Below are 25711 nucleotides of genomic sequence, written 5' to 3'. Positions count from 1 at the left end.
GTTGTTTATTTTACCTGCAAGAATCCATATTTTAGCTCCATATCCAAGAAGTTGTATTCCTTTGCATGGGCCGGTCGTTGTGGCTGTCCTCCCGCCTGTGCCGCTTGCCCCTGTGGCGTCCCTCCCCCGCCTCCAGCACCGACACCAGCACCTCCTCCGCTGCCACCGCTGCCGCCACCGACGCCCGCTGCGGCTGCCACATTGGCATTCTCATACGTTTTCGACTCCTGCGAACACAAACACAAACACAATGCGGCACATAAGCACTTGCTATTCTTTGACACGTCCCATCTTCCTTCCCCCTCTTCCCTCTTCCGAAACATATAAAAAAGCAAGTCAAAGGTAAACATGACGGTGTTCGTCTCAGAAATACCTGTTATGGCTTTTTTTTAGAGAAACTTAAATCTTCCAGAATGACCACAATATTTTCTCCTACAAAAACGCTTTTTACAGTAAACTTTCTTTATCAAATTTGTACTTGTTGTTTGCTAACTCCGATAAATCGTTTAAGTTGTCTTAATTAATAAACTTATATTTAAAGTATAGAACTTATATTAACCTTAGTTGCTTAAAATATATTAAATTATCTGTTTTGTTTTTAAATTTTGTATTTTCAAAATGCCATTAGTTTTCAGATTTGTTACCCTGCAGATTATAAGAATGTAGAACACAACTAGCCCAAAGACTTTAATTGGTGTTCTCTAAAATATTATTTATTTTATGGTTTTTTTTGTAGTACACAATTTTTAGATTCGAGCTTTATTGATCTCCAAAATAGTTACCGAATAAATAAATTGAATACAAAATTTGTAGACCAACAATTTAAATTTCCCTTCTAAATTACTTTTTGTGTGTTTATTGGTTAGAAAATGTAGTTTTTTTAAAGAATAATAAAAAATTGTAGTACAAATTTGACCTCTAAACTATTATTCGAATAAGCATAGAATGAAATTCAACATTTCTTGACCCAAGCTTTGACTTTTTCGAAACCAAAAATGGGTATAAGGAAGATTGTAGAATAAATATCTTTAATTTTGTTTTATTTTATTTTTGTATTTATTGTTACTAAACTAATTTTTTGTGTATGTGCATTTTTTGTTAACTTTACCATTTTTATGTAAGGATAAACAAAAAAATTTAGTACAACATTTCTAGATTCGGTTCCTACATTTATCCCATAGATTCTTTTATTTTAATTTTAAGTAAGAGAATTAGTTCAATGCTTAAACACAATTTTAAACCAATTTCAAACTTATACAAGCATTGCCACTAAATTTGCTGCTGTTAGCTTACTTAGTCTCTAAAATATAGTTATTTAAACTCACGGACAGACAGACTGCCATGGCCTAGATGTTAGTTCATACCCCTTAACCATTTGTAGATTCGAGACTTAATGTTGTTCTGTAAATTATTTACCACATCGAATAACAGTTATCCTATTGATTTTTCCATTGAAATTTTCGATTTATAAAAATAACTTTATATGAATTTCCTACTTACACTAGCACTGTCTCTAAATTTCTATCTTCCAGCTTACTTAGTCTCTAAAATATAGTTATTTAAACTCACGGACAGACAGACTGCCATGGCCTAGATGTTAGTTCATACCCCTTAACCATTTGTAGATTCGAGACTTAATGTTGTTCTGTAAATTATTTACCACATCGAATAACAGTTATCCTATTGATTTTTCCATTGAAATTTTCGATTTATAAAAATAACTTTATATGAATTTCCTACTTACACTAGCACTGTCTCTAAATTTCTATCTTCCAGCTTACTTAGTCTCTAAAATATAGTTATTTAAACTCACGGACAGACAGACAGCCATGGCCTAGATGTTTGTTCATACCCCTTAACAGATGCCGCGTAGCGGGTATAAAAAGTCGCACAGTTTGCATTTTATGGCAATTGCTTTTTCAATTTTTCTGGCATTTTGCTCTTCGCTTTCCCAGGCACACACACACACACAACAACAGAGTACACACAGCGTGTGTTAAATAAGAATGTCATGTTTGTTTGTTGCCATAAACTTGGCTAACAATGCGCCAAAATGAGGTGTTAGATGAGAGATAGAATCTCAGTTTGCTTTTTCGGGCCTTAAGCTGATGTAATGTCAAGCATCTTTAGGTCAGTTTAATTGCAGCTTTGTTGTTATGGCAATTTTCTTGTAATTAGATAGAGTATCTAAGCTTTCGTTTGACCCACTTTCTGCAGTTATCTTTTCATCCTGCTCTCAATTTTGTTGTTTGTTTTGTAAAACAATTTCGATTTTACCTATGCAATTTTCAATGTAATTTAGCTCGATTGGACTTTTTGTTGGGAGCTGCGTTAGTTTTCCTTTTTATGCTGCCTTTATTTTCATTGTTGTTGTTCTTGTTGTTCGCATTATTGTTGTTGTTGTGGCTGTTGATGTTGCCTTTTGTTGCTGTTGTGTGCAGCTCAATAAACTAAAATATTGCCTGACAGGCGAGCCAAAAACAAAGGGAATAAAAGAAACTACAGTTACACCATAGACATTTTGAGTGTGTGTGTGTGGGAGTGTGTGTGTGTGTCGGAGTGTGTGTATCAATTTCTGAGCTGTGCAAGTAAACCGAAGCACTTTATTGACTCAATCTCCACAGCGCAAACTTTTGCCAGCACGCACTGTAATTCGATTTAGTTGTGCGTTAGTGTGTGTGTGTGCGAGTGTAGAGGTGTGTTTGTGTGTGTGTGTGTTGGGGGTGTGCGTGTGTGTTATGCATACCCTCACATTTGCGTCGCTGTGCCACTTGAACCAAAAGCCAAACTATGCAGTTGACTGGCTGCCGTGTTATGCGAAACTTTAACAGGACGCAAAAAGCACAACAGCAACAGGCAACACAACAACAACAGCAACACGAATCGTAACAGCAACAACAACAATAGCACAACAATTGACTGTGCCAGATAAAGGCATATGGTCTAACTTCCTCTCTCTTTCGCTCTCTCGCTTCCCGCTGCACAACGACAGCACAAAACTCACAATGGAGCAGCAGGCGGCAACGAAAATTGCATGTGCCCTTTGGCCATGTCCCCAACAGAAGCAGAAGCAGAAGCAAAGCAAATGGCAAACTATAGTGAACCAAAAGCACCAAAAGGACGAACCCAACTGAATCGAAGCGTAAGAAACCGTTGGGAACAAGGCTGAAAAAAAAAAATAGTGAATGAAACTCACATGAAAAGCCAGAACATTTGAAAGACTGGCGAAAATGGGCTCGGCGGCAAAAGCCAAAGTTTCCGCGCTCTCCTCGACCGTGTGATAGATTTGTAGTATCTGCAAGGACATTCAATGGTAAAGTGGATCAAATATATAAGTATAGAAAACTAATCTTTTAGTATTTCAAAAGTGCGCTTTAAGAAATCACCATAAAACGAATCAAGCAAAGAATTCAAGTTGCAACTTCTTGAGCAATTTCTTCACATTAAATATTAATATTTTAATTTAATATTTTAATTTAATTTATTAAAAGAGTATTTTTCTTACAAACAAATTTTTAATAAAATAAATGAATGAAATATAAAATCAAAAATTGTTTATTGAATTATAGAACGATTTAAGAATTAGTGAATCATAAAAAATTACTCAAAAAAACATTTCCAAAATGGGAAAGTTGTATTTTGAGTATGCTTATACAAAAATTAAGAAAAATTCTAGAAAAATTCTGCTCAATAAGCAACATTTCTCGAATATAGCAAAAAATAATCCATGTGTACAATAAGAAATATAGAAAGAAGATTCTGGAATTCTCTGCTCTCCAAAAATTAATATTTCTTAAATATCCCAATTATTAAAAAAAAGACAATAAGTACAAAATCAAAAGAATTTTAAGTATATTTATTATTTAAAATCTTTAAAAAAATAACTTATGAAATTACTATTTAAAGGTGGAACATAGCGTAAAGCATTTAATACAAATTTAATAAGATAATAAAAAAGTATGGATTTTTATAGAGCATTTACTGAGATTTATTAGTCAAGTGACAAGTTTATTGTTTAGTCTATAAATTTAATTACGCATGTGTATCAGCTTTTAAAATGTTTATAGCTATGCAGTAAGATTAGCGAGACAATAAATAACAAGTAACAAAATTTTAAGTAGAGAATAAAAAAGAATAGCAGAAAAAGTGCCACAATAAAAGAAAAATGAACTGGCATTAGAATGTTATCTCTGGAGTTGTCTTTTTGGCATTCAACTGAGCTCACTCACCCGTGGATGACGAAAGCGTTCCAATGTCTTCACCGAGCTCTTTAGCAGCTCCGTAATGGTCTCCTTGCGACGCGGCTTGTGCAGTTTCTCAGCCACTTTCTTCTCGAATATAAACACGGAGCATTCCTAAGGGAGAAGAGTAGGACAAAAACTAGTAAGATAGTTACAGTCGAGTGTACTCGACTGTGAGATACCCGCTACCCATTTTAAATAAAAGAAATATATTTTGCGGTATTTTTCTCAAAATATACCAAATATACTAAAAATATACCAAGTGGTATATTTGGTATATCGATATAGTACTCCATTCAAAATATACCATAGACAGCACCAGATTGTCAGCCAAAGTAACTAAGAGCCCTAGTAAGTCGGCGTTTTTGCCCATACAAAAGTATTTTTTAGTAACTTCGACAATTTTTATCTGATCGCAACCAAATTTTCAGGTATCACAGCTACTACAGTTATTATTGTATATACCAATTCGTAACTCTAGCTTTACAATTACGCTTGTTATTCGATTTGATTTGATTTGCGGGGGCGGAAGTGGGAGTGGCAAAAATTTGAAACAAACTTGATCTGCGTACAAACATAACAAATGCTGTTGAAAATAAATTATAGCTCTATCTCTTATAGTCTCTGAGATCCAGTGTTTCATACGGACGGACGGACAGACGGACATGGTTAGATCATCTGTTGTTGACGCTGATCAAGAATATGTATACTTTATAGGGTCGGAGATGCCTCCGTCTACCTGTTACATACATTTCCTGCCGGCACAAAGTTATAATACCCTTCTAGCCTATGGGTAGCGGGTATAAAAAGTAGTCATAGTGAGTGGCTGGAAATATGCATTTCACTTGGGGGCAACACGGCTTGTTAGTTTCAACATCTCTGGCATCTCTGGCGTCTCCATCATCATCTCACACTCGATTACAGTTGTGGCTGTTACTGTTTTGCTCACCTTGTTGTCACTCTTGCGATAGCCATCGTGTATGCGCCAGACGAGCTCTGGCCCGGCACAGGCGACCGGTTTGCCAATCTCAAAGTACTGCGTAATGGGATTGCCCTCGGCGACATTCTGCATGGACGTGGACGCCGCCACATTGGCGCTTTTGAACTTGGCGAACATTGTGCCAGCGGGCATACCATCGATTAGCTTTGAGAATACATTCGAGAAGCTGCCCTGGCGCTTGCAATGCGGCACGCTTCCACTTCCTATCGTTGGTGCTGAGCCACCAGTTGTTGCTCCTGCTCCTCCTCCTGCTTCGCCAGATGCGCCACTGATGGACAAACGTTCGCGCAATGTTATTCCCAAGCTATTCGCACTCGTTGCTGTCGCTGCTGCTGCTGTGGCTGGTGCATTAATCGATCCAGTGTTTCTATCCTGCGCTAAGCTTCCTCCCGCTCTGCCCACTCCAACTCCGACTCCAACTCCGACTCCTCCGTTATACGTATCGCATTTCGCAGCTGCTGTGTTGTCACCATAGCCATTCACATCACCAACGCCAAGTGCTTGAATGTTGGCAATTCCAACACCGCCGACACCGCCGACACCGCTGCCGCTAGAGAATTTGCGAGTGTGATGGAGTGTGTTGTGACTTAGCTCGAGTATTGTGCTGGCGCTGCGATTACGTGCTCCGCCAGCAACATTGCCCCCACCACCGCCGAGTCCAACGCCAACGCCGACGCCAACGCCCACAGCACCGTACACTGCCACTCCGCCTGCTGCCGCTGCAGATGATGTAACTGAAGCCAACTGTTGCTGTTGGCCACCAGCTCTGGCTGGAGAACCCGCTGCCACCGTTGCCGCTGCCACTGCCACTGCACCACTGCCACCAGGTGTGCCTTGCGTTATGCCAACAGCGCTGCCACTGCGACTGCGTTGCACCTCCTCGACGCTATCCAAACGTGAAAAAATTCTGGCCGCCGTTGTTGCCGTTGTGTGTCTTGTCTGCCGCTCAATCCGTTGCTTCCGCTTTCCGTGTTGCTTCCGCTTCCGCTGCCGTTTCTAGTGCTATCTCAGACACCAGTTATTGTTGCTGTTCTTGTTATATATTTAACACTCTCACTCGCTGCTTTTGTTGGAGCTGCAAGAGAGAAAACAAATTTCGTTTTAATTGCGGTCACTTCACATCTCTCATACGCACCGTTGAGCCGCATCCCCACAGCAACGTTGCTGCTGCTTTGGCTGCTATTGCTGCCACTCAACACGCAACACCCACTTCACACACACACACACCCTGTGGCATCCCCAATTGCTGTTGGGGTTTATTAGAACTGCTCTCAATTTGTTACTCACCAAAATCGATTTATTCAATATATTTCTATGCCAATTGAAGACTGCTGTTCAATTTGAATAAACTATTCCAATTGACATGCAGATATTGAATTCTCATTTGGTAGACAAAACTCATTAAGAAAGTTCTCAAAAATGCATGCCTAAAAAATATTTTGAATATTTTAAAAACAAATTAACATTTTTTGAATTTTTAATAAATGCTAAACTAAAATATTGTTTTCTATTTTTTAGCATGTTTAATGCATCTTATAATATATTCTTAAAAACATTGTTAGAGGTTGCAAACTTGTATTGTTATTGTTATTGTTATTGAATTTTCATTTGGTAGATAAAATACATTAAGAGAGTTCTCAAAAATGCAAGCCTAAGAAATATTTTGAATATTTTAAGCATTTTTAAGGCCTTCTACAAAATATTCTTAACATTTTTTGAATTTTTAATAAATGCTAAACTAAAATATTGTTTGCATTTTTAGCATGTTTAATGCATTTTATGATATATTCTTTAATACATTGTTAGAGGTTGCAAACTTGTATTGTTATTGATATTGAATTTTCATTTGATAGATAAAATATAATACATAAAGAATATTCTCAAGAATGCATACCTAAGTAATATTCTGAATATTTTTAGAATTTTGAATGCATGCCAAAAAAAGTTCTTCACATTTTGTGCATTTTTAATATGTGTCAAGCAAAATTGTTTGTGTTTTAATTAATTTTAATGCATTTCAAGATATATTGCTTATATTCGTGAAAATATATTCCATATATTGTTCAAGATAGGAAACTTTTATAGTAATATTTTTTTAACTTTATGTAGTCTTAAATGTACATTTATACGAAATAAACTATTATTATGTCTCTTAATATTGAATCGTATATTTTTTTGGGGATGCAATAAAAACGTTTTCCTAAGATTTGTAGCATTCCTTATTTCTTTTCAACAAAAATAAGTAAGTAAGATACTACTGGTACTACATGCAAAATATACCATAGAGTACAAAATATACCGAATTGTCAGCTAATGCTAAAATATACCGAATGGTATATTGGTATACCACATTTAAAATATAATATAGAGTGCAAAATATACCAAATTGTCAGCTAATGCTTAAATATACCGAATGGTATATTGGTATATTGACGTTGTACCACATTTAAAATATACCATAGAGTGCAAAATATACCAGATTGTCAGCCAAAGCAATTAAAACTCGATTGAAGTAGACATTCTTGCCCATACAAAACTATTTATTTTATAACTTGTCCAATATTTATCCTATCGCAACCAGGAATCATAAAAACTATAGTTATTATTGTCTCTACCAAAATTCGTGAGTCTTCAATATTACGCTTATTATTTGATTTTGATTTGCGTGAACGTTCTAAATAAACCCATGAAATTAACCAATAAATACTTTTAATTTATAAATTTTATTTCACTTCAAACAACAGTGTAGAATCTTGTTTCAAAAACTTAATTTTTCGTCATTTTACATTAACTATTCAAAATCAAATTTTTTATTTTTTTTTTAATATGATTTTATTATAATAAAATTTTTTAAATAACCTGCAATTTCTTATTTACTAACTAAAATTAACATTAAAACACATGAAGTTATATTTGCTTGACATTCATGATAATTTATTTCAGTTTAAATTTTTTAAATCGAAAATTGTATAATAATATTTTTCTGCCATATAAAATCCTATTAAAAAAATATATAATACAAAGTACATTAAAATGTAATTGCCAAACAATTTCCTCTTTTCAGCGGCTCCAGTTGAAACATTTGAAACTCTTTTCGCACCTCAAGCTCCACAAATTACTCGTTGACATAGCTGAAGCCACGTGTAATGTGCGTTTGCTGCTTGAAGCTTCGAGCTGGGTGTTTTATAGTCGCGTTAAATGTCGTCTATAATGGCTGTGGCACTTATTTTGCACTGGCAATTAATGCGCTTATTGCCGGTCTGACTTTTATGTTAAATTTATTTTCGTTTTCATGGCGTTCTTTCGCCCGCTTCACACAAAACTGCACAATTAAAAAGTTAAATGAGCTCAGCGAGTGAAAGAGAGCGAGAGACAGCGAGAGAGAGGGAGAGCTTCATTCAATTTGGACAGTTGCTGTGTTCTGTGTGTGTAAGCTTGTAAAGTTGTGTTCGGGTGCAAGAGCAATTCATAATTGTATGAAAATGAAAATGACGCTTAAGAGCATAATCTCTTTATTAATTGCTTTAAAAGTACGAAAATATGTTTGCAATCTGACAATTGGCTCAATCGAAATGTAATGAAATGCCAATGCAAATTTTGAGCTGTGTCAAAAGAGTGTCAAAAGTATTTTTGCAAGCGATGCGATAGTTTACTTAATGCACCAACAAAATTCAAGTGGTTCTCAGAAGCTGCTGCTTGCAGCTGAATTATTCAGGTGCCAACGAAATGGCAAACATTTTAAGCACACACACAGACAGACAGACAGAGAGAGAGAGAGCAAGAGTAGTTGAGCACAGCTCGGTGTCTGACAGTCGGAGCTTTTCCTTGGCAAAACTGATGGCCACAAATTGACTTGAGACAACTTTTGGCAACGTCAGTTCTAGACGAGTCGAGGCCAACGGCAATTTGAGGGCAAACGTAAAACTATTTAATACAAATATTTGCCGCTTCCTTCGCTCTCTGTCTCTCTCTTTCTTTCGATTGCGTCTAATTTTTCGTTCATGGCAACATAAATAATATATAAACCCAAGAACTCACCGCTGGAGGGGAAGGAAATGAGAGCAAGTTACTGGGTCAGCATTTTGTTGAGCTTTAAGCCAGACCAAATGCCAAAATAAACAGAAAACAGAAAATGGCTTAAATATTTATTTGTGTGTGCGTCGACTTCAAACGTTGAAACACACGAGCACAAGATTACGAACAAGCAACAAACGAAGAACAACAACAACAACAACAGCGAACAACAAACAAAACTCGACTTCCAATTGGTAAGCCTCAAAATCAATTGGATTTTGCAGCGTGAAAGCAGCGTGAATCATCCTTGAATCCTTCAAGTTGTTGCACACAAATTTTATTTGATATTTATATTTAGAATTGAAATTTATCAGATGATTGATTTATTACTTCTTTGCTTCTTTGCCCAAATGACAGTTACATAAACAAATTGCTACATTTTATACTCCGTGTCGATTGACATGCTTAAAGTTGATTAAATTGCCAAATCGAAATTGATTATAGCAATTTTTGTAGTACCAAATTTCACATTTGTTTCTCGAGTTGTCATTTATCTTATTTGCCAGCGAATAACGAATTTTGTTTTTGAAAGGTCAATGCAATTAAAATATAAATATATGACAAAATAATGTAGCTACTGTAAATTGAAACTAGATTTAAAGTTCAGTTAATGTAGAATGAGATCTAATTAAAACGATGACCTTAAAGGCAAGCTGATATCAGCCAAGTAATGCGAGAGCGCTTTGAAGCAGCAGCACAAAAAATTTATCACGCTCAGCCATTGGAGAGCTGTGCTCTTTAATCAGTGCAAAAATATTTACACAGCCCACACAGCAGCAGTTGAACCTCATTATAAGCAACATCATCATGATGAACTGCTAATAAATATCAATGCCAAAATTAGCGTGAATTTGAGAACAGTCGAGAAGGCTCGACTAAGAGTTACCCGATATCCATTATGAATAAAACCATATTTCTAAAATATAACGAAAACAAACTGAAGAAATACCAAAATATAGCAAAATCTAAATTTGGTATATATATAGAAAAACTACTAAAATGTACGAAAGTTTATATTTAGTAAATCGATCAAGTATATTCGACTGTCAGTTACCCGCTAGCCAATTTAAGTTAAAACAATACTTCTAAAATATACCAAAAATATACCGAAAGCACCATAATATACCGAAGAATACATTTGGTATATGGACTAAGTGTACTCAACTGTGAGTTACCCGCTTCCCATTATCAAAACACCATGTTTTGTAATATACCAAAAATATACCAAAAAATACTAAAATGCATTCCAAGGGTATATTTGGTATATCGGTGGAGAGTGCCTGACTGTGAAACACATGCTACCCATTATCAAAAAAATCTATTTCTAAAAATATACCGAAAAATTATTGAAATATACCAAAGTTTGCTCAAGTGTGCTCGTCTGTGAGTTACTCGCTACCCATTATTAATAAAATCATATTTCCATAATAATCCGCAAAAATACTAAAATATACCAAAACATACCAAAACCCATACTTGGTATTTTGATAATGTACTACATTCGAAATTTCAGGCAAATTAACTAAGACCCAAATGAAGTAGGTTTTTTTGTCATACATATGCAAGTATTTCTTAAATTTTCAGGAATCCTAAAAACCATAGTTATTATTTTATTGTATATAATCTTACTTCAAAATTACGCTTCATATTCAACAGATGGACAAGCACTAAGTTATAATACCCTTCTATCCACTTTGGTAGCGGGTATAAAAATCAGAATTTGAATTTTACAAATGCGACCACGTAACAAATCGAAGAACTTCTCCAACAGCTGCGAAGCACGTAGCCATAGCGACTCCCTCACTCAGGAGGGGGAAAAGACGAGATGAGACGAGTTGGTGAGTAGGCCATGGGTCACTTTTATTGATTTGCCAAAATTAAATGATGGAGGTGGAAAAAAACCAAAAAGAGAAGAGAGAAAAGCGAACAAAAACGAATGAGCGTGAAATGGAACAAAGCGCGAAAATTATTTTCGTTGTTATCATGTGCGATATCATTACGTGTTGTTGTTGTTGTCTCTCATATTTGACAATTTGGCATATATAGAAAAACACACACACTCACACTCGTATGGTAAACATTGTTGCTGCTGTGTGTCTAAGGCAACAAGCTTTGTGCGTTTAATATTTTTAGCCCAAAGCCAAAAGCAGCTAGGCCCAAGGATAAGCAACAGCGCAATGACAACAACAGCGAGCACAACCAAAATGTTGCTTAGCGCTAACTGAAGACAAACACACCAACACACACACACATACAAGCATAGACAATACACACACACACAGATACACACAACGTTAGCCGCTTTGACAGAGGCCAAAATAAACGTTGGCTGACGCTGAGACAGACAAACACAAACACAACGATGTCTCAATTAAAAAAAAACGTGATGGTCCTTTTAGCCACACACACACTGAGAGACAGCTACACATATGCCACACACACACAGAAGAGGCGGAGCACAAATGATGCAGTGGTAAGAGTCAGTCTGGCACATGTTTTGTTTGCTTTTGCCTCATTTATTGTTCGCCTGGCAAAAAAGGACAAAAGCAGCAACTGATAAACGGTCGAGGCTGTCAGCTCTACAGTCTCTGTCTCCTCTACACACACACGCATACACACACACACGCACACACACACACTTACAGGTGCACAACAACGAGGGTTGCTCAGCAGCGATTATAGAAACATTCTTGAAGCATCAGTGTCAAGAAACCAACTTAAATAATCACGCTTCAACATACTTTTCCTTCTTATAAATGTACATAAGAATAACATAATTCTTTAACTTACATTAATACAACAGAGCAGCAAATCCATGTAATTGATCATTCTTTAATCGTCTGACTTAATAAATCACGTTCTAATTACCAGTTTCAATTTTTTAATATTCCATTGAATATTGTGTAATATACTGATCAACATGACCATTTAATATATATTCCTAAGCCAACAGATTTAAATCATTGTTAATATAAAAGTTAACGAACTAGATGACCAGCATTATAACAAATTTTTTAAGTATCTGACTTTAAAAATCACGTTTAAATTGTATTTTCGATTTGTAAATTTTGCACTTCACGCCCCTCGTCTATGTATTTCGTACTTGCTTAATATTGCAATTAATAAATTAATGTTGTTTATGTATTCAAATGAATAAAATAAAACAAGTTAACACTTCTTAATCTTTTGTTAAATGAAAGTTATAGATTTATAAAATTAATAAGTTAGTGAACACTTCTTCACCTTTACTTAAGATGATCGTTCTTAAAGTCAGTCAAAGAAAAGTATTAGTAATATTTTCGCAACTCTTTAAGCTACTCCCGCTGGAGCAACTGTACACATTCATGACTTTCATGTACGCCTAACGACCACAATAAGCAGTCATAAGCATAACAAATGCACACAGAGAGCAAATAGTTGTGGGCAGACTTTGATTTTATACTCACAGCCTGTCATCGAGCATTACGTATACGCAGCATGTGCCTGCTCCTATGTGCCTCGTGTGGTCTGCTGTTGCCTTTGCTGTGCTTTGGCTGTTGCTGCATTGTTAATTATGTGCTCAAAGCGAATTCGCTTGAATTGCTGATTGTCAATTCTGGCTCATCGCATTGTCGTTCCGGCAATTCTAATACAATTGATAAGGGTTTCCACTTTGAGCGCATGTCAAGCATGCAGTTCACCAGTTCAGCCTGGGCCAAGCTCTGAGATCAGAGAGAGAGAGAGAGAGAGTGAATGACAGACAGCTGCTGTCCAGTCAGTCATCCATTTAGACATTTGCTCGCCACTCTCGGATAGTTAAGACGCTCAGGCGAGGCAAACTTAAAGCTGACAGCAAGATTAGTAGAAGGCGAACGTGTTTGGGCGCGGACGCTGTTCGCGTACATTTGCATATTACGCATACGCCATGTGAAACGTGCCACACAATTCGCACTGGGCTTTCAGCTCGTTTCGCTTCGCTTCGGTTGGGTTTCGAATCGGGGCTTGTGCCTGTGGCTTGTTGTCTGTTGTTGTCTGTTGTTGGCACTGTTGCGTTACGGCTGCTTAATTAAATCTTTTGCGTAATTTGTTTAGTTATCCCCCGTAGTATGCACTTGAAAATTGAATGGATGTTGCCTTTGTATCTGGGTGTATGTGTGTGTGTGGGCTAAACAAAAGCTGCTCAAGTGTTGCAGACGAGCTGCGGTAATTGAATTGCTGCTAACTGCAACGGCTCGGCACAAAACTGAACTGAAGGCAAGCAGCAACAATCGTGCCATAATTATAGGCCGCCAAGGGCTCTAAATTGTTGTTGTCGATGTTAATGTTCTGTGCTGTTCTGTTCTGTTCTCTTCTGTTCTTCTCATGTCATCGAAAACTGTTGTTGTTATGCGCTGAATAAATGAAATTAGGCAGCGCGATGTTTTAGCTTGAAGCAAAGCTAATTATGCTGCCACATACAGCATTCAATCATGCACAAAACTCCGTCCCGAGTTCTCATCTCTTGACCAACTTCCGCGCGTGTTGCTTCGCCTTCATGTAGCCCGCTTAATTGCCTGGCAATATGCCACGTTCGCTTCACTGGCTCAATGTCGTTTAGATGTTTATTTATCCTCGGACTCGTAATCAGTTTTCAATAAGCGTTTTAGCTCGCTCTTTAACTCACTCGAGCTTAAGACACCAACAGCAATGATGACGCATCTCGAGGTCATGCTTTAGGGCAAAAAGGTGTGTGTCATGCTCATGCTCATGCTCAAGTCGCTGATTTTACGAGTCGTTGCGTTGAGTAAAATTTTCATTTAACTGCTTATTAGTGCACACGCCAAATGAGTTTCAATTTGCATAAACATATGCTGCAAATTACATTAATTACAAACAGCCAAATCAAATGGGCACTAAACACATCTTAACTTTTCGTAAGCTCCCCGCGGCAATCAGCACTCAGCACTCAGCATGCAAACATTTCACGGCATTCATTAAAGCGCTTTGCACTCGTCGCTTAATTTATGCTTCTTTCACTCCCATTTTGTAGGTCAAGTCCTTAAAATGTGTTGGAAATGTTTAGAATGTGTTAAAAAAAAAGTTTAAAGCTTAGTTTCATATTCCTGGAATCACTTTAAACAAATAAAAAATTGAGAATCTGGTCGGCAACAAAATTAATTTGAATATGCCATGAATCTTTTCAGCACTTCATTTAATTAATTTGAGCATTTTTCAAACGATTATTGGAAATTTAATTCAAGTAAAAACGTGAATCCAATTAACAGGCAAACTGGTTTGAGAAATTAATAAATTCGTAATAGGTGTCGCTTTAGTTCCGAACTTTATGCTACAGAACATTCAGCTTTGTTTTATAAATACAACATTGATTAGAAAAAAGGGGAAAATAGTTTTTCTGAAGCAATTTAAAAAATTTGCAAGATGTTTAGGTAAGCTAACAAAAATTATTGACTGCATTTTCTAAAGCAACTAAAAAGTGGTACATTTTAAGTAGAAACTCAAATTATTCTCCAGAATCAAAATTTTGATAGTCGATTTAAAGGCATATTTTACCAGCTACTTGGTTTTTAAATTATATTGCAAAGTTGAGGAGTTAAGTAGATTTTCAAAGTATTCCAATCCTTTAAAATTTATTTTACAAATTATTACAAATTTATAGTCACATTTTAGCAACACATAGAGTTTGAAATTATTTGAGAAATCTCAACGAATTTATTTGACACATTATTTTTAATGTTGATATTCCTATTTCAGACACTTTTTTTGCAACCAGCAGAATAGAAAGTTCTGTTCAAATCCCTAGGAATTTATTAAGAATATCATTCAAAACTTTCATAGACTTAAGTTAATAATTTTTTGACACCTACAAAGCAATCAAATTCCTTCTAAGCAGAAGTTTAAATTATACTAAAAATCTCTATGAATTTATTTAACACAATATTTTAAATTTTGATGGTCTTATTTTAAGCACTTTTTTGCAAGCAACAGAATATAAAATTGTGTACATATGGCTAAGAATTTATTGAGAATATTATTCTAAGCTTCGATACTTATCTTAGGCACTTTTTTGAATCCAGCAAAATATAAAATTCTGTTTAAATCTCTGCGAATTTATTAGGAATATCTTTTCACACTTTCATTGACTTTTTTAACATCTGCAACGCTTTTAAATTCTTTTAATGCAAAAGTTCAAATTGTTGTGAAAATCTCTATGAATTTATTTAGCATATTCCACATTTTAGTATTCTCAATTTTAAGCAGTTTTGCACAACCCGCAGACTATTAAATTAACTATGCGCACACACAATAGTGCGAGATTATGCAAAAGTAAATCAGAAATTTTGTTATACATCCATCTTAATTTTTGCAGAGTGAATTTATGCTGAAAACTCGCTGCGAAAATTGCTAATTCCATCACATTTGCAACTTTATGGAATTTTTAAATTAGCAATTCTGTCTGTGTGTGTGGGCGTGTGGTTAGAGTGTGTGTGTGTGTGAGAGTGTGTGCGTGGTGAGTAAATTTCTCTCTGTGTGACACAATCGCGATACAGCGAAGCATGTCACGGCATACAATATTTATAGCTCATCAGACACACACACATGCGGGCACTCCATCAAATTGAATTTTATATGATGAACGAATGCAAATAGTTGCAGTGCTTAATGGGACATGCCACCAAATGTGGCAAATGCATTTCCACCAACGCAACGCGCCAACTAATTGCGCCAAATTGTATGCTACACTTTTCTGCTGGAGTCCAAAACTAAATTCGATGGCCGCAAAAATAGACAAAAATAGACAATTGGCCAAAATTGGCACGTGAAACGCATTGACATGTGAATACAGGGTGCGACCTTTGCGTGAACTTGCAACATTTGCAAATGCCTCACCAAATTAGCTTAAATAAATTGTGAAGCTACAGTCGAGTGTGCTCGACTGTAAAATACCCGCAACCCATTTTCAATAAATGCTAAATTAATTAGCGATATTATACTTAAAATATTCCAAATTAATATACCACAAAAATACTAAAAATATATACCGAATTATATATTTGGTATATTGATATAGTAGAACATTCAAACAAGTTAGAAAGCCACAGTCGAGTGCATTCAACTGTGAGCTACCCGCTAAAGATTGATCCGTAAAATATACCAAATAAATACTACCACAAAATACCAAAAAATTATATTTATATAGTACTAAACTCAAAATATACCATCGAGTATAAAATATGCCACAGCCTATATTTGGTATATTAAAATACTACTATATTCAAAATATACCATATAGTATAAAATATAACAAAGCCTCTATTTGGTATATTTATATAGTAATGCATTCAAAATATACAATAAAATGTTAAATATTCAACGATCTATATTTAGTATATTGATATAGTTTTTCACTGAAAATTTACCATAGAGTACTAAAATATACCAAAATGTCAGACAAAGTAACTATCACCCGCAGTAAAGGGTATAAAAAGAAGGACAAAAATGTCAAATTAAGTTTGCAGCGTAAATTTTATAAATGCGTCTTAAAATGGGCAATTGAGTTGATGTTTTTGTTTTTGTTTTTTGTTGATGTGTCAACAGGGGAACGTCACTTAATCATGCATGTCTCAACATGCCTTAACGTATAAGCAACAACAAAAAAATGTACTCGAGAGAATTCAGTGTAAACCGCAAGGCAAACGGCTTTTGTAGTTATGGCATTTTTGTTGGAACTCAATTATATGCATAAATGTGCAGTGCACACACACACGCACACACACTAACGCAGAGAGAAACCGCAATAACAGCAAAGTCATTCACACAAACACACACACACACAGAGAGCAAGAGCTTCGACAACAAAGAGGCAACACGCTCAGTTGGCTGAGAAGTTTTTCCTGCCCTCGAAATGACTTAATGCTTAATGCCATTTAGGGCAGCAATGGAAATTATTTTAAATTGCAGCGCCCCTTCCTTCTCCTCCCTCCCTCCTCTCATTCACCTCTCTTCCTGCCACTCAACCCCTTTCGCCTTGCAGCCTTTGTTGCTTGGGCAAAGGGAATTATAAATTATGCCATGGCACAGTTCACTTTTTGTTCGACTAAAAATAAAACATAATTTAGCGACACTGAGCACAGCAACAACAACAGCAACAACAGCAAGCACAGTTATTTAAAATCGCTTAAAATTGGCAACATGTTCAAGTTTCTCTGCTGCTTCGTCTCTTTGGCGCTGCGCAACTTTTGATTCCACCGAGTGCCAGGCACAAATTTGCATAAGTTTTCCCAGACTTTTGCGCAACAACAACAACTGCCAACTTATGCAACAGCTATGGGAAGCGAGAGTTGCGAAACGCTTAAGTTGATGCATAAAAAATTGCATAGAAATGAAAAAATTCTCTGACATTTCATATTTCATCTTCTTCACAATTTTTTTTTCGGTCAAAACAAGATAACTGTTTGCAGCCAGCAAAGCAATTTGCCCAACAATTTGTTTTCCATTATCAATATAATTTTCTATCTATTTTTTTTTATTTTATCTCGAGTAATGCTTTCAATTTGTGAAAGCAACTTCAACATTTCCGTACTTAACTCTGCATATTTTCAATTTCAACGAGTTTTGCATTGTCTGCAATTTAAAAACGATTAAATTTGCAACAAAAGGAAATTGTTTTCGGTTCAATGTATTTGTAAAAGGATCAAAAAGAGTGAACACGAAAGGACTTTACTAAATTTAGCTTTAAATCGAATTCAGTTTAATAATTACCAAATTATTTCAAGTGCAAAGAATGAAAAAATTATATTTAATATTCAGCTAAATTCATTTGCATAAATATAAAAATAATTCAGTAGCAAAATCAAAAACTCACAAAAGCTTATTACGCATTTTAATAATAAAGATGCAATTTCTTACACTTGATTTTCCATTATATTTTGTTTAAATATGCTAATAAATATTTATGATATTTTTTCGCAAAAATGAGAAGTTATTATATACAAAATTTGACTTCGACTTTCCTTCACTTTTTGTTAAAATAAAGCAAGTTTCAAAGCAAAAATATAATCTGATTAAACACAAAATTTATCAATTTATTTTAAATATTTTTTTGTTGAAATATGCTAATAAATATTTAAGAAATTCCTACACCAAATTTTGGTAGTTTGACTAAAGTAATTTGTTTAATAAATATGCCAATTTCTCTGACGCAAACTTTAAATACATCTTAGAAAGTATTTCATATCAATATGAGAAACTTATAAGGCGCAAAATTTGCCACACTTGATTTTCCATTATATTTTTTTTTAATATGCTAATAAATATTAAATTTACAAGAAATTTCCACACAAAATGTTGTTTGTTTGACTAAAGTAATATGAGCTTTATCTTGAACTTTTAACTTTAATAAATATGCCAATTAAATTTTCAGCAAATAAGTTAAAACATATTCTAAAACACATACTTTTGATACTCTTTAAAAATATTTCATATTTATATGTGAAATCTATTTGACACAAAATTTAACACACTTGATTTTCCAAAATGTTTGTTTAAATACCCTAATACATATTTTCAAAATTGTTTACTAATTAAATACCAAATTTTTCACTGTTGACATTTACTTTTAGGTTAGAAATGATAAAAATTTCTCCGTAAAAATAAATAAATTATTAAACACAAAATTTGCTACTTTATTGATGAAATTTCTCTGCAATATTAATATAAAATATTCACTTTGCAGCCACAGCAAAACACAATGCCAAAATTTTGATTGTTTGATTAAAGTAATTTGAGCTTTAACCACATTTAATAAATATGCCAATTAAACGAAATTGCTCTGTTTAGAAATTCAATTAAAATTTCATTTAAGCCAGTTTTGTGCAATTGGCTTGAGGCAGTCAATTGAATAGGCCAAAAACAATAATTGTTTGCTAACTCAGAACTGAACAGAAAATTTGCCAAATTTTGCAATTAAAATCAAATTGCAAATGATTTATGTTAACGCCATTGTTTTTATTATGTTATGCGTTTATTATTTTAATATCCCACCTGAAGCAATACTCGACGTATACGTAATATGCGATAACTTGATTAATTGCTGTGAATAAATAAACAATGGAAAAAAAACAAACAAATTCGCAATTAACGCTTGAGCCAGATATGTTATTATAGCATGTTCGTTTATTGTAAATCAATTCACACTTTTAGCACTTAATAATCGCGAGACACATGAAAAATTGAATGGCACACATTAACGCTTATGAGTTTTTTGCTGCTGCAGCAGCAGAGGTTATCAGGAGGAGAGCTCCTGGTGCCTAAGTATCCATTGCAAGTCATTAAAGCGGCCTCACAAGAAGGTAACATCAGCGACACTTTTACATTAATTAAACGCGTTTTTATTTGCAACACACACACTGAAGGCAAGTGCACAGTTTATGCGTGTGTGTGTGTGTCTTATGTATCAGGTGTATACATCACGTATGTGTGTGTATGTTATACCTGTTTATAGGTATATACCTGTATGTGTGTATGGTTGTTGTACGCAACGTCGCCGACGTGGATTTCAATTTCAATAAAGCGAACAGACGCGTTTTTTAAATTCTCTCGCACGTTCGCACCGAATGAAGTCCCCAAACAGACTGAAACTGAAACTGAGACATTCGCTCGGGATGCGTTCGCAGTCTTCGTCTCGGTTTCGGTCTCGGCACAATGCCGATTCCGATGCCGATGCCGCGAAGCAACAGCTAGCAAATGTCCCTAGCACATATATACAGCATAAGAATTTCCCCAAACTGTTGCGCGCAGGGGTAAAAAACAAATTCCCAGGCCCGGTTTGCGGCTGTGCTAAAATTGTTGAATGCGCAGTCGCTAAGCAGGGGAAATTCTTTGTGTGTGCGGGGGAAATTGAAATGTTAAACAGCTGAGAAGCAACAGTTTGTTGTTTGGTGGGTCGAGACGGGGGGGAGTGCTGGTGGTGCAAGGACAGTCGGCAGTCGCCAGCCGGTTAGCCAGAAGTGGGTCTCTCAGTCAATGTCACAGTTGTGTCGCGCTTTGCAGCTCGCACTTAACACAAGTCGTCCAAACGGAAGGAAGGGGCAGCCAGCCAACTTACTGCAGATGGAAACGGGAAATGGGAAAGGGAAGAGGGCAAGGAAAAGGAAAAGGGGAGCTGGGGAGGATACCGAAGAATGCGTACGAGGCCGTTGGCAGCTGATTTGACTTTTACGCTTGTTGCTTCGCTGCCTCGCTGACTTGCCTCCTTGCTGCCGCCCACTTTCGATTAGCCTGACTGAAAAGTGCCTTCGCATTTTTCCAAAACGGGCAATTGTGCGCCCAAGGAGTCGTGTCTGTGTAGTCTTCTTCTTCTTTTTGTGTCTGTTGTTGTCTGCTTGTCTGTTTGTCCTTGTCGCCGTCTGTTGCAATTAGTATGCACAGCAACAACATTAACGCCATTTTATTTGCACATTAAGCAGCGAGTAGTGAGCACAGGTGACCTGTGACCTGAGACCTGAGACCTGAGACCTGACCCAACGTGACGCTCATGCATCAATTCGTATTTAATTAGTTTGCCCATTTTTATGCTAGCAGATAAAACCAGACCGATCGATAGATTTATAGAACAAGTACAATTCTCTCTCTTTTATGCTAATTAATTATAGCAATAAAATACTTTATTAGCTTTGCATTATGTTCGACATAAATTTCATGCCAACAAAAAATCACTAAATTAAACGAATTAGCTAATTGATAGGTGAACAACAACAGTAAAAAGAATTTATGCACTTATCGTAAATATAAATTATAGACTCCGAGAGGCGTCAATTAAATTTACATTAAGCAGTAATGCCTCTGCGATTATCATTTTAAATAATTACAGCAATCAGGGGACTGCTAATAAATACTATCTACATTGACTTCTAATAGCCAAAGTTGCCAAGGTCGAGCTAAAAATATTCTGAAGGCTAAACACGGAGTCATATCTCAAGCGTCAGCAAGAACTTCCAACTAGCAGCTGCAACGATAACGTCAACGGCAACGGCAACTGGAGAGCGACGTCCATGTTGCAGCATATTTTCTTTCTTTATAAATAACGCCAGCAATCATGTGGCATAAAACGATTCGTGTGGCGCCTCCGGCAAAGGAAAGCAGAGAACGCAATACGGTGAAAGTAAAATGTTGAAGTGAGAGTTGACTATGCGGGAGAGGAAATACGTTGAGCAAGCAGATAAACGCAGCGCCCCGAAGTATGCAACATTTATTTACAGTAGGGTCTGATTGTATTTATGCATAAATCTTGGAAATCTGAAGATTATAAATATTCTTGAAGGGTGTTAGCTGAACAGGGATTTATTTATGGTGAGTATAATTTAATATTATTCAGGAAAAGACTAGCAGAAAAATTTAAAAATGAAATGCTTTATGGTATGCATATATGGTATATATGATATATTTAGTATATGGTATATTTGGTACATATGGTATATATGGTATGTGTGGTTTATTTGGAAGTATTTATGGTATATAAAATATATGTAGTATATAAAGTATATATGGTATATGTAATATATAAAGTATATTTGATATATGTGGTATATTTGGTATATGTGGTATATTTGGTATATATGGTATGTATGGTATATACAGTATATATGGTATGTGTGGTATATATGACATATATGGTATATTTGATACATGTGGTATATGTATATTGTATGTATGGTATATTTGGTATATATGGTATATGTGGTATATATAGCATATTTGGTAAATGTGGTATATTTGGTATGTATGGAATATATGACATATATGGTATATATGGTATTTCTGGTATATCTGGTATATGTGGTATAAATGGCATATGTATGTGGCACATATGGTATATTTTTTACGAATGGTATATTTGTAGTATATTTTGTATATATATGTGTGGTATATGTGGTATATGCTGTATACTATATAAAATACATTTAAGCAGCCAACTTTTGCATACTTCGTCATAACCTCTTCAACTATAAATAAATTTAATAAATTACCACAGTCAAAGCAAATAAATAATTTGATGCTCAAAGTGATATCAAGTATTACATATATTGTTGTTATTATACATATTATTTTATTTAGTATTCATTTCCATATCACAAGTGAGCTATCACAACTATAAAAAGTCAAACAAAAAAAAAGTTGAACAAGTGAAAAACAAATGTTGAAATCAATTTTACCCCACTTCTGCTACCACAACAGACCAAAAGGTATGCCAGAGTCAATCATAACTTTTTGAACTAAAACTAAAATGCATTCTAGTGTTTACAGGTGGTAAAGTGAACCTCTTCTCTTCTCTCTCTCTCTCTCTCTCTTCTGCATCAGAGCACAATAGCTGCACTTGTTTATTCACATCAATTTTCAAAAGCGACTGGCAATTTGCAATTGAAAATAAGTTCACATATTGTGTAAACACACACACGCACGTTTCAATTGTGAAATTGTTAATAAATGTGCTGACAAACTCGAAATGGCAACAAAAACAGCAGGGGACAAAACGACAGACGACAGACGAGAGTCAAACAAACAAATAAACAACACAGAACATTTGCAGTGCCATTTCAATGTTATCGAGCATGAAAATGAAAGCAAAATAATATTTTGTTTAGACCTTTAAGTGGCCTCTTTGGGGTATTTTAGTGCAGCGGATTGTTATGAATTTTTGATGAATTTTAAAGCGAAATGAAAATCAAAACCGAAACCGTAAATTGAGTAAAGTTTATGCGCATTTCGGGCAACGAAAACAACAACAACAAAAACAAATATAAATCATTTCCGTTTCCGTTGTGCCTACAGAAACAAGTCAGTCATGCTTGAAATTTTACAACAATTTTATGTGCCTCCATCTTCGCTCTGCTGCCACAATTTAATTGCAAATCGAGTCACCAGCACTTGGTGGAGCAGCAAGAAACTAAGCCGAAACGCTTTCCAGCACAAAGTTTTTGCCATCAATAACAGAAAATAAAAACCAAGAGCGACAAGAGACAAGAAGATGGGAAAAACTTTGTTTCTTGATTTCAGTTTGAATAAACCAACATTAGTAATCCTCTCAAATGTAGCTATAGCAAAGTGCACTTGATTGAATTCAACACTTTTGAGGCACAAACCGAGATTTTTGGCTTAAATGTGCCTTGAATATTGCAAAAATTGTGCAAATGATACGAGCCTTGATATCAAAGAGATGGACTCGAAGGATTAAAAGCAGCTTTTGCCATGATACTTGTACTTTAAAAGTGGTCGTAAATTAAAAGAATCTTGCACACAAATACTCACTTTTAATGCCTAACAAATGTCTGAATTTGTAAATGGCAAAACATTTATTTTTGGAGATACTAAAACTAGTTTCCTCTTTGTAAATTTTGTACACAAAATTTAAAACTTGAGCTTAAACAGTTCAAGTTATTCTTTTGTACAAAACTTGACTGAGAATATTCGAATATGTTCTTTAAGAATGAGTAAATTATGGTACTAAATCGTAGCATATCAAAGAACTTATAAATAGTAACATCAAAATTAAAATTTCAACACTTCAAGAAATTTAAATGAATTAATAATGAGAATAACAGAAAAATGAAAACTATCAGCGACAACATGTAATGCTATTCATTTACGATTCTTTTTACTGTTGTTGTTCACCTATCAATTAGCTAATTCGTTTAATTTAGTCATTTTTTGTTGGCATGAAATTTATGTCGAACATAATGCAAAGCTAATAAAGTATTTTATTGCTATAATTAATTAGCATAAAAGAGAGAGAATTGTACTTGTTCTATAAATCTATCGATCGGTCTGGTTTTATATGCTAGCATAACAGTTCACTAACAATTTTTCTTCCAAAATAATGTTAGAGCCAAAGAATATTTATGGTGTTAAAAATTGCAGCTGCTACACTTCATTTTATATATTTGTGTGTCTAAAAAATGATGAAAATACATTGAATTAAATGTTATAATGAAAAGAAATTAAAACCAGCCACCACTACACTTAATTTCATTTATTTGTTTAATTAAAAGTCAAAATCGCAAGCTTTGTTTTTATTTATTTATTTAATTAAACGTAAACTGTTCACTAACAATATTGACTTTAAATGCTAAAATAAAACAAAATTGTATGGTAATCAATCGCAAATACAGAGATTATCTCTCACAGCAGAGAATTAACTAAAATGCCAGTGAGCTTCATAAAATCATCAGAATTCAGTCACCAACAATTTGCTGTTGGAGTCAAGTGAAAATTGTCACACTGCTAACAAGCTTTGCTTATCATGAAATTGACATATAGACCACAAATATAATGGGTTATTCGGCATCAGGAGCATCAGCAGCAGATGAAGAGAAACTCAAATAGCAGCCGTAATTATTTGTCTTAATTAATGGCTCAAATTGCTTTCCGCCTCAATGCAAATGCAAATGATTGAAGTACTCGGTAACTCTCTCTCTCTATCTGGCAGACGCTTGTTTTGCAATAATCTTGGCACTTGGTAAAATCCACAGATTTGTCAGTTGGCCAAGCTCAAATTTCGCATTAATTTCGACTACCAAAGAGAGAGAGAGATAGAGAGAGTGGGAGGATGCAAACTAAATTGGCCAAGTGTGTTGTGTACTGTGTTTTTGGGATGGCCAATTAGCTTTTGGGGGGGAACATTTTCATGTGTACAAGCATAACTACAATGACTTCACTATGACAATGGACCACATGTGGCATAATGGCCAAAAACACAGCAAACAACAACAGCAGCGATGACCACAAATAAGAGAGGAGTTTGGGAGAGGTCATTTTTGACTCGGATAGACAAAATGGCTAATACAAACATGAAAGTTAATTAAAGCGAAACCCGACTGACATGAATTTATATGGACTAATAATATGCCACTGGCTAACACACTCGCTGTGTGTGTGTATTTGTGTGTATATATGTGTGTGTGTGTGTTGGGTACATGGACATGTGCCTTACGCTTCGCTTAATAGCGCAACATAATTAAAACTGACAAGAAAATTAGTTTGGCGCCGCGTCGAACAGCGAGTACAAGAGCAAAACCAAAACCAAAAACGAGCTAAAGACGTTTAGTTTAATTTTTATTAACGTCGGTATACCCGCTACTTGTAGAAGAGTAGGTAGAAGGGTATTATAAGGAGAAGGAGAATTTTCCGAAGCTATAAAGAATGTATATTTTACATATAGTACTTTGGACTTTAAAGTATATTTTGAGTGTAGTATATTTTTAGTATATTTTTCGTTATATTCGTATAAGGAGAAGGAGATTTGTCCTACCCCATAAAGTAGATATGTACATTTTATATTTTTGGTATATTTTTGGGAAATTTTTAGAATATAGTTTTGTTAAACATGGATAGCTGGTATCTCTCAGTCGGGTACAGTATATTT

General features: G+C 35.2%; 2 protein-coding genes across 8 annotated transcripts in view; both read right to left on the bottom strand.

Annotated features, from left to right (window-relative positions):
• LOC117569315 (SCY1-like protein 2) overlaps positions 1-6226 on the bottom strand; it is a 29904-nt gene extending 23678 nt beyond the window's left edge. For all 7 annotated transcript variants that reach the window (XM_034250433.2, XM_034250434.2, XM_052006183.1 and 4 more), the window contains exons 1-4: positions 5191-6226; positions 4230-4355; positions 3197-3295; positions 15-227 (exon numbers count right to left, since the gene is read on the bottom strand). In XM_034250433.2, the coding sequence (XP_034106324.1) occupies positions 15-227; positions 3197-3295; positions 4230-4355; positions 5191-5373 (621 nt within the window). In that variant the 5' untranslated portion in view covers positions 5374-6226. The remainder of the gene's footprint in view (positions 1-14; positions 228-3196; positions 3296-4229; positions 4356-5190) is intronic.
• On the bottom strand, positions 5445-12778 carry LOC117571749 (uncharacterized). The gene is made up of 3 exons (XM_052003618.1): positions 12762-12778; positions 5556-6127; positions 5445-5509 (listed from the first exon to the last, which is right to left on the bottom strand). Exons 1-3 carry the CDS (start codon positions 12776-12778, stop codon positions 5445-5447), a joined length of 654 nt encoding a protein of 217 aa, XP_051859578.1.
• Positions 12779-25711: the final 12933 nt, after the last annotated feature.

The sequence above is a fragment of the Drosophila albomicans genome, chromosome 3 (genome assembly GCF_009650485.2).
Source record: "Drosophila albomicans strain 15112-1751.03 chromosome 3, ASM965048v2, whole genome shotgun sequence".
Taxonomy (NCBI): domain Eukaryota; kingdom Metazoa; phylum Arthropoda; class Insecta; order Diptera; family Drosophilidae; genus Drosophila; species Drosophila albomicans.
Note: the sequence above shows the minus strand (reverse complement) of the source record. Positions and strands in the feature narration are given on the sequence as shown.

What these genes read in the sequence shown, in the direction of transcription:
- LOC117571749 (XM_052003618.1), bottom strand. An exon ending in AGCAGCAGCGACAGCAACGA is followed by an intron (nt 5,510 to 5,555) that starts GTGCGAATAGCT and finishes TTTGTCCATCAG; the next exon opens with TGGCGCATCTGGCGAAGCAG.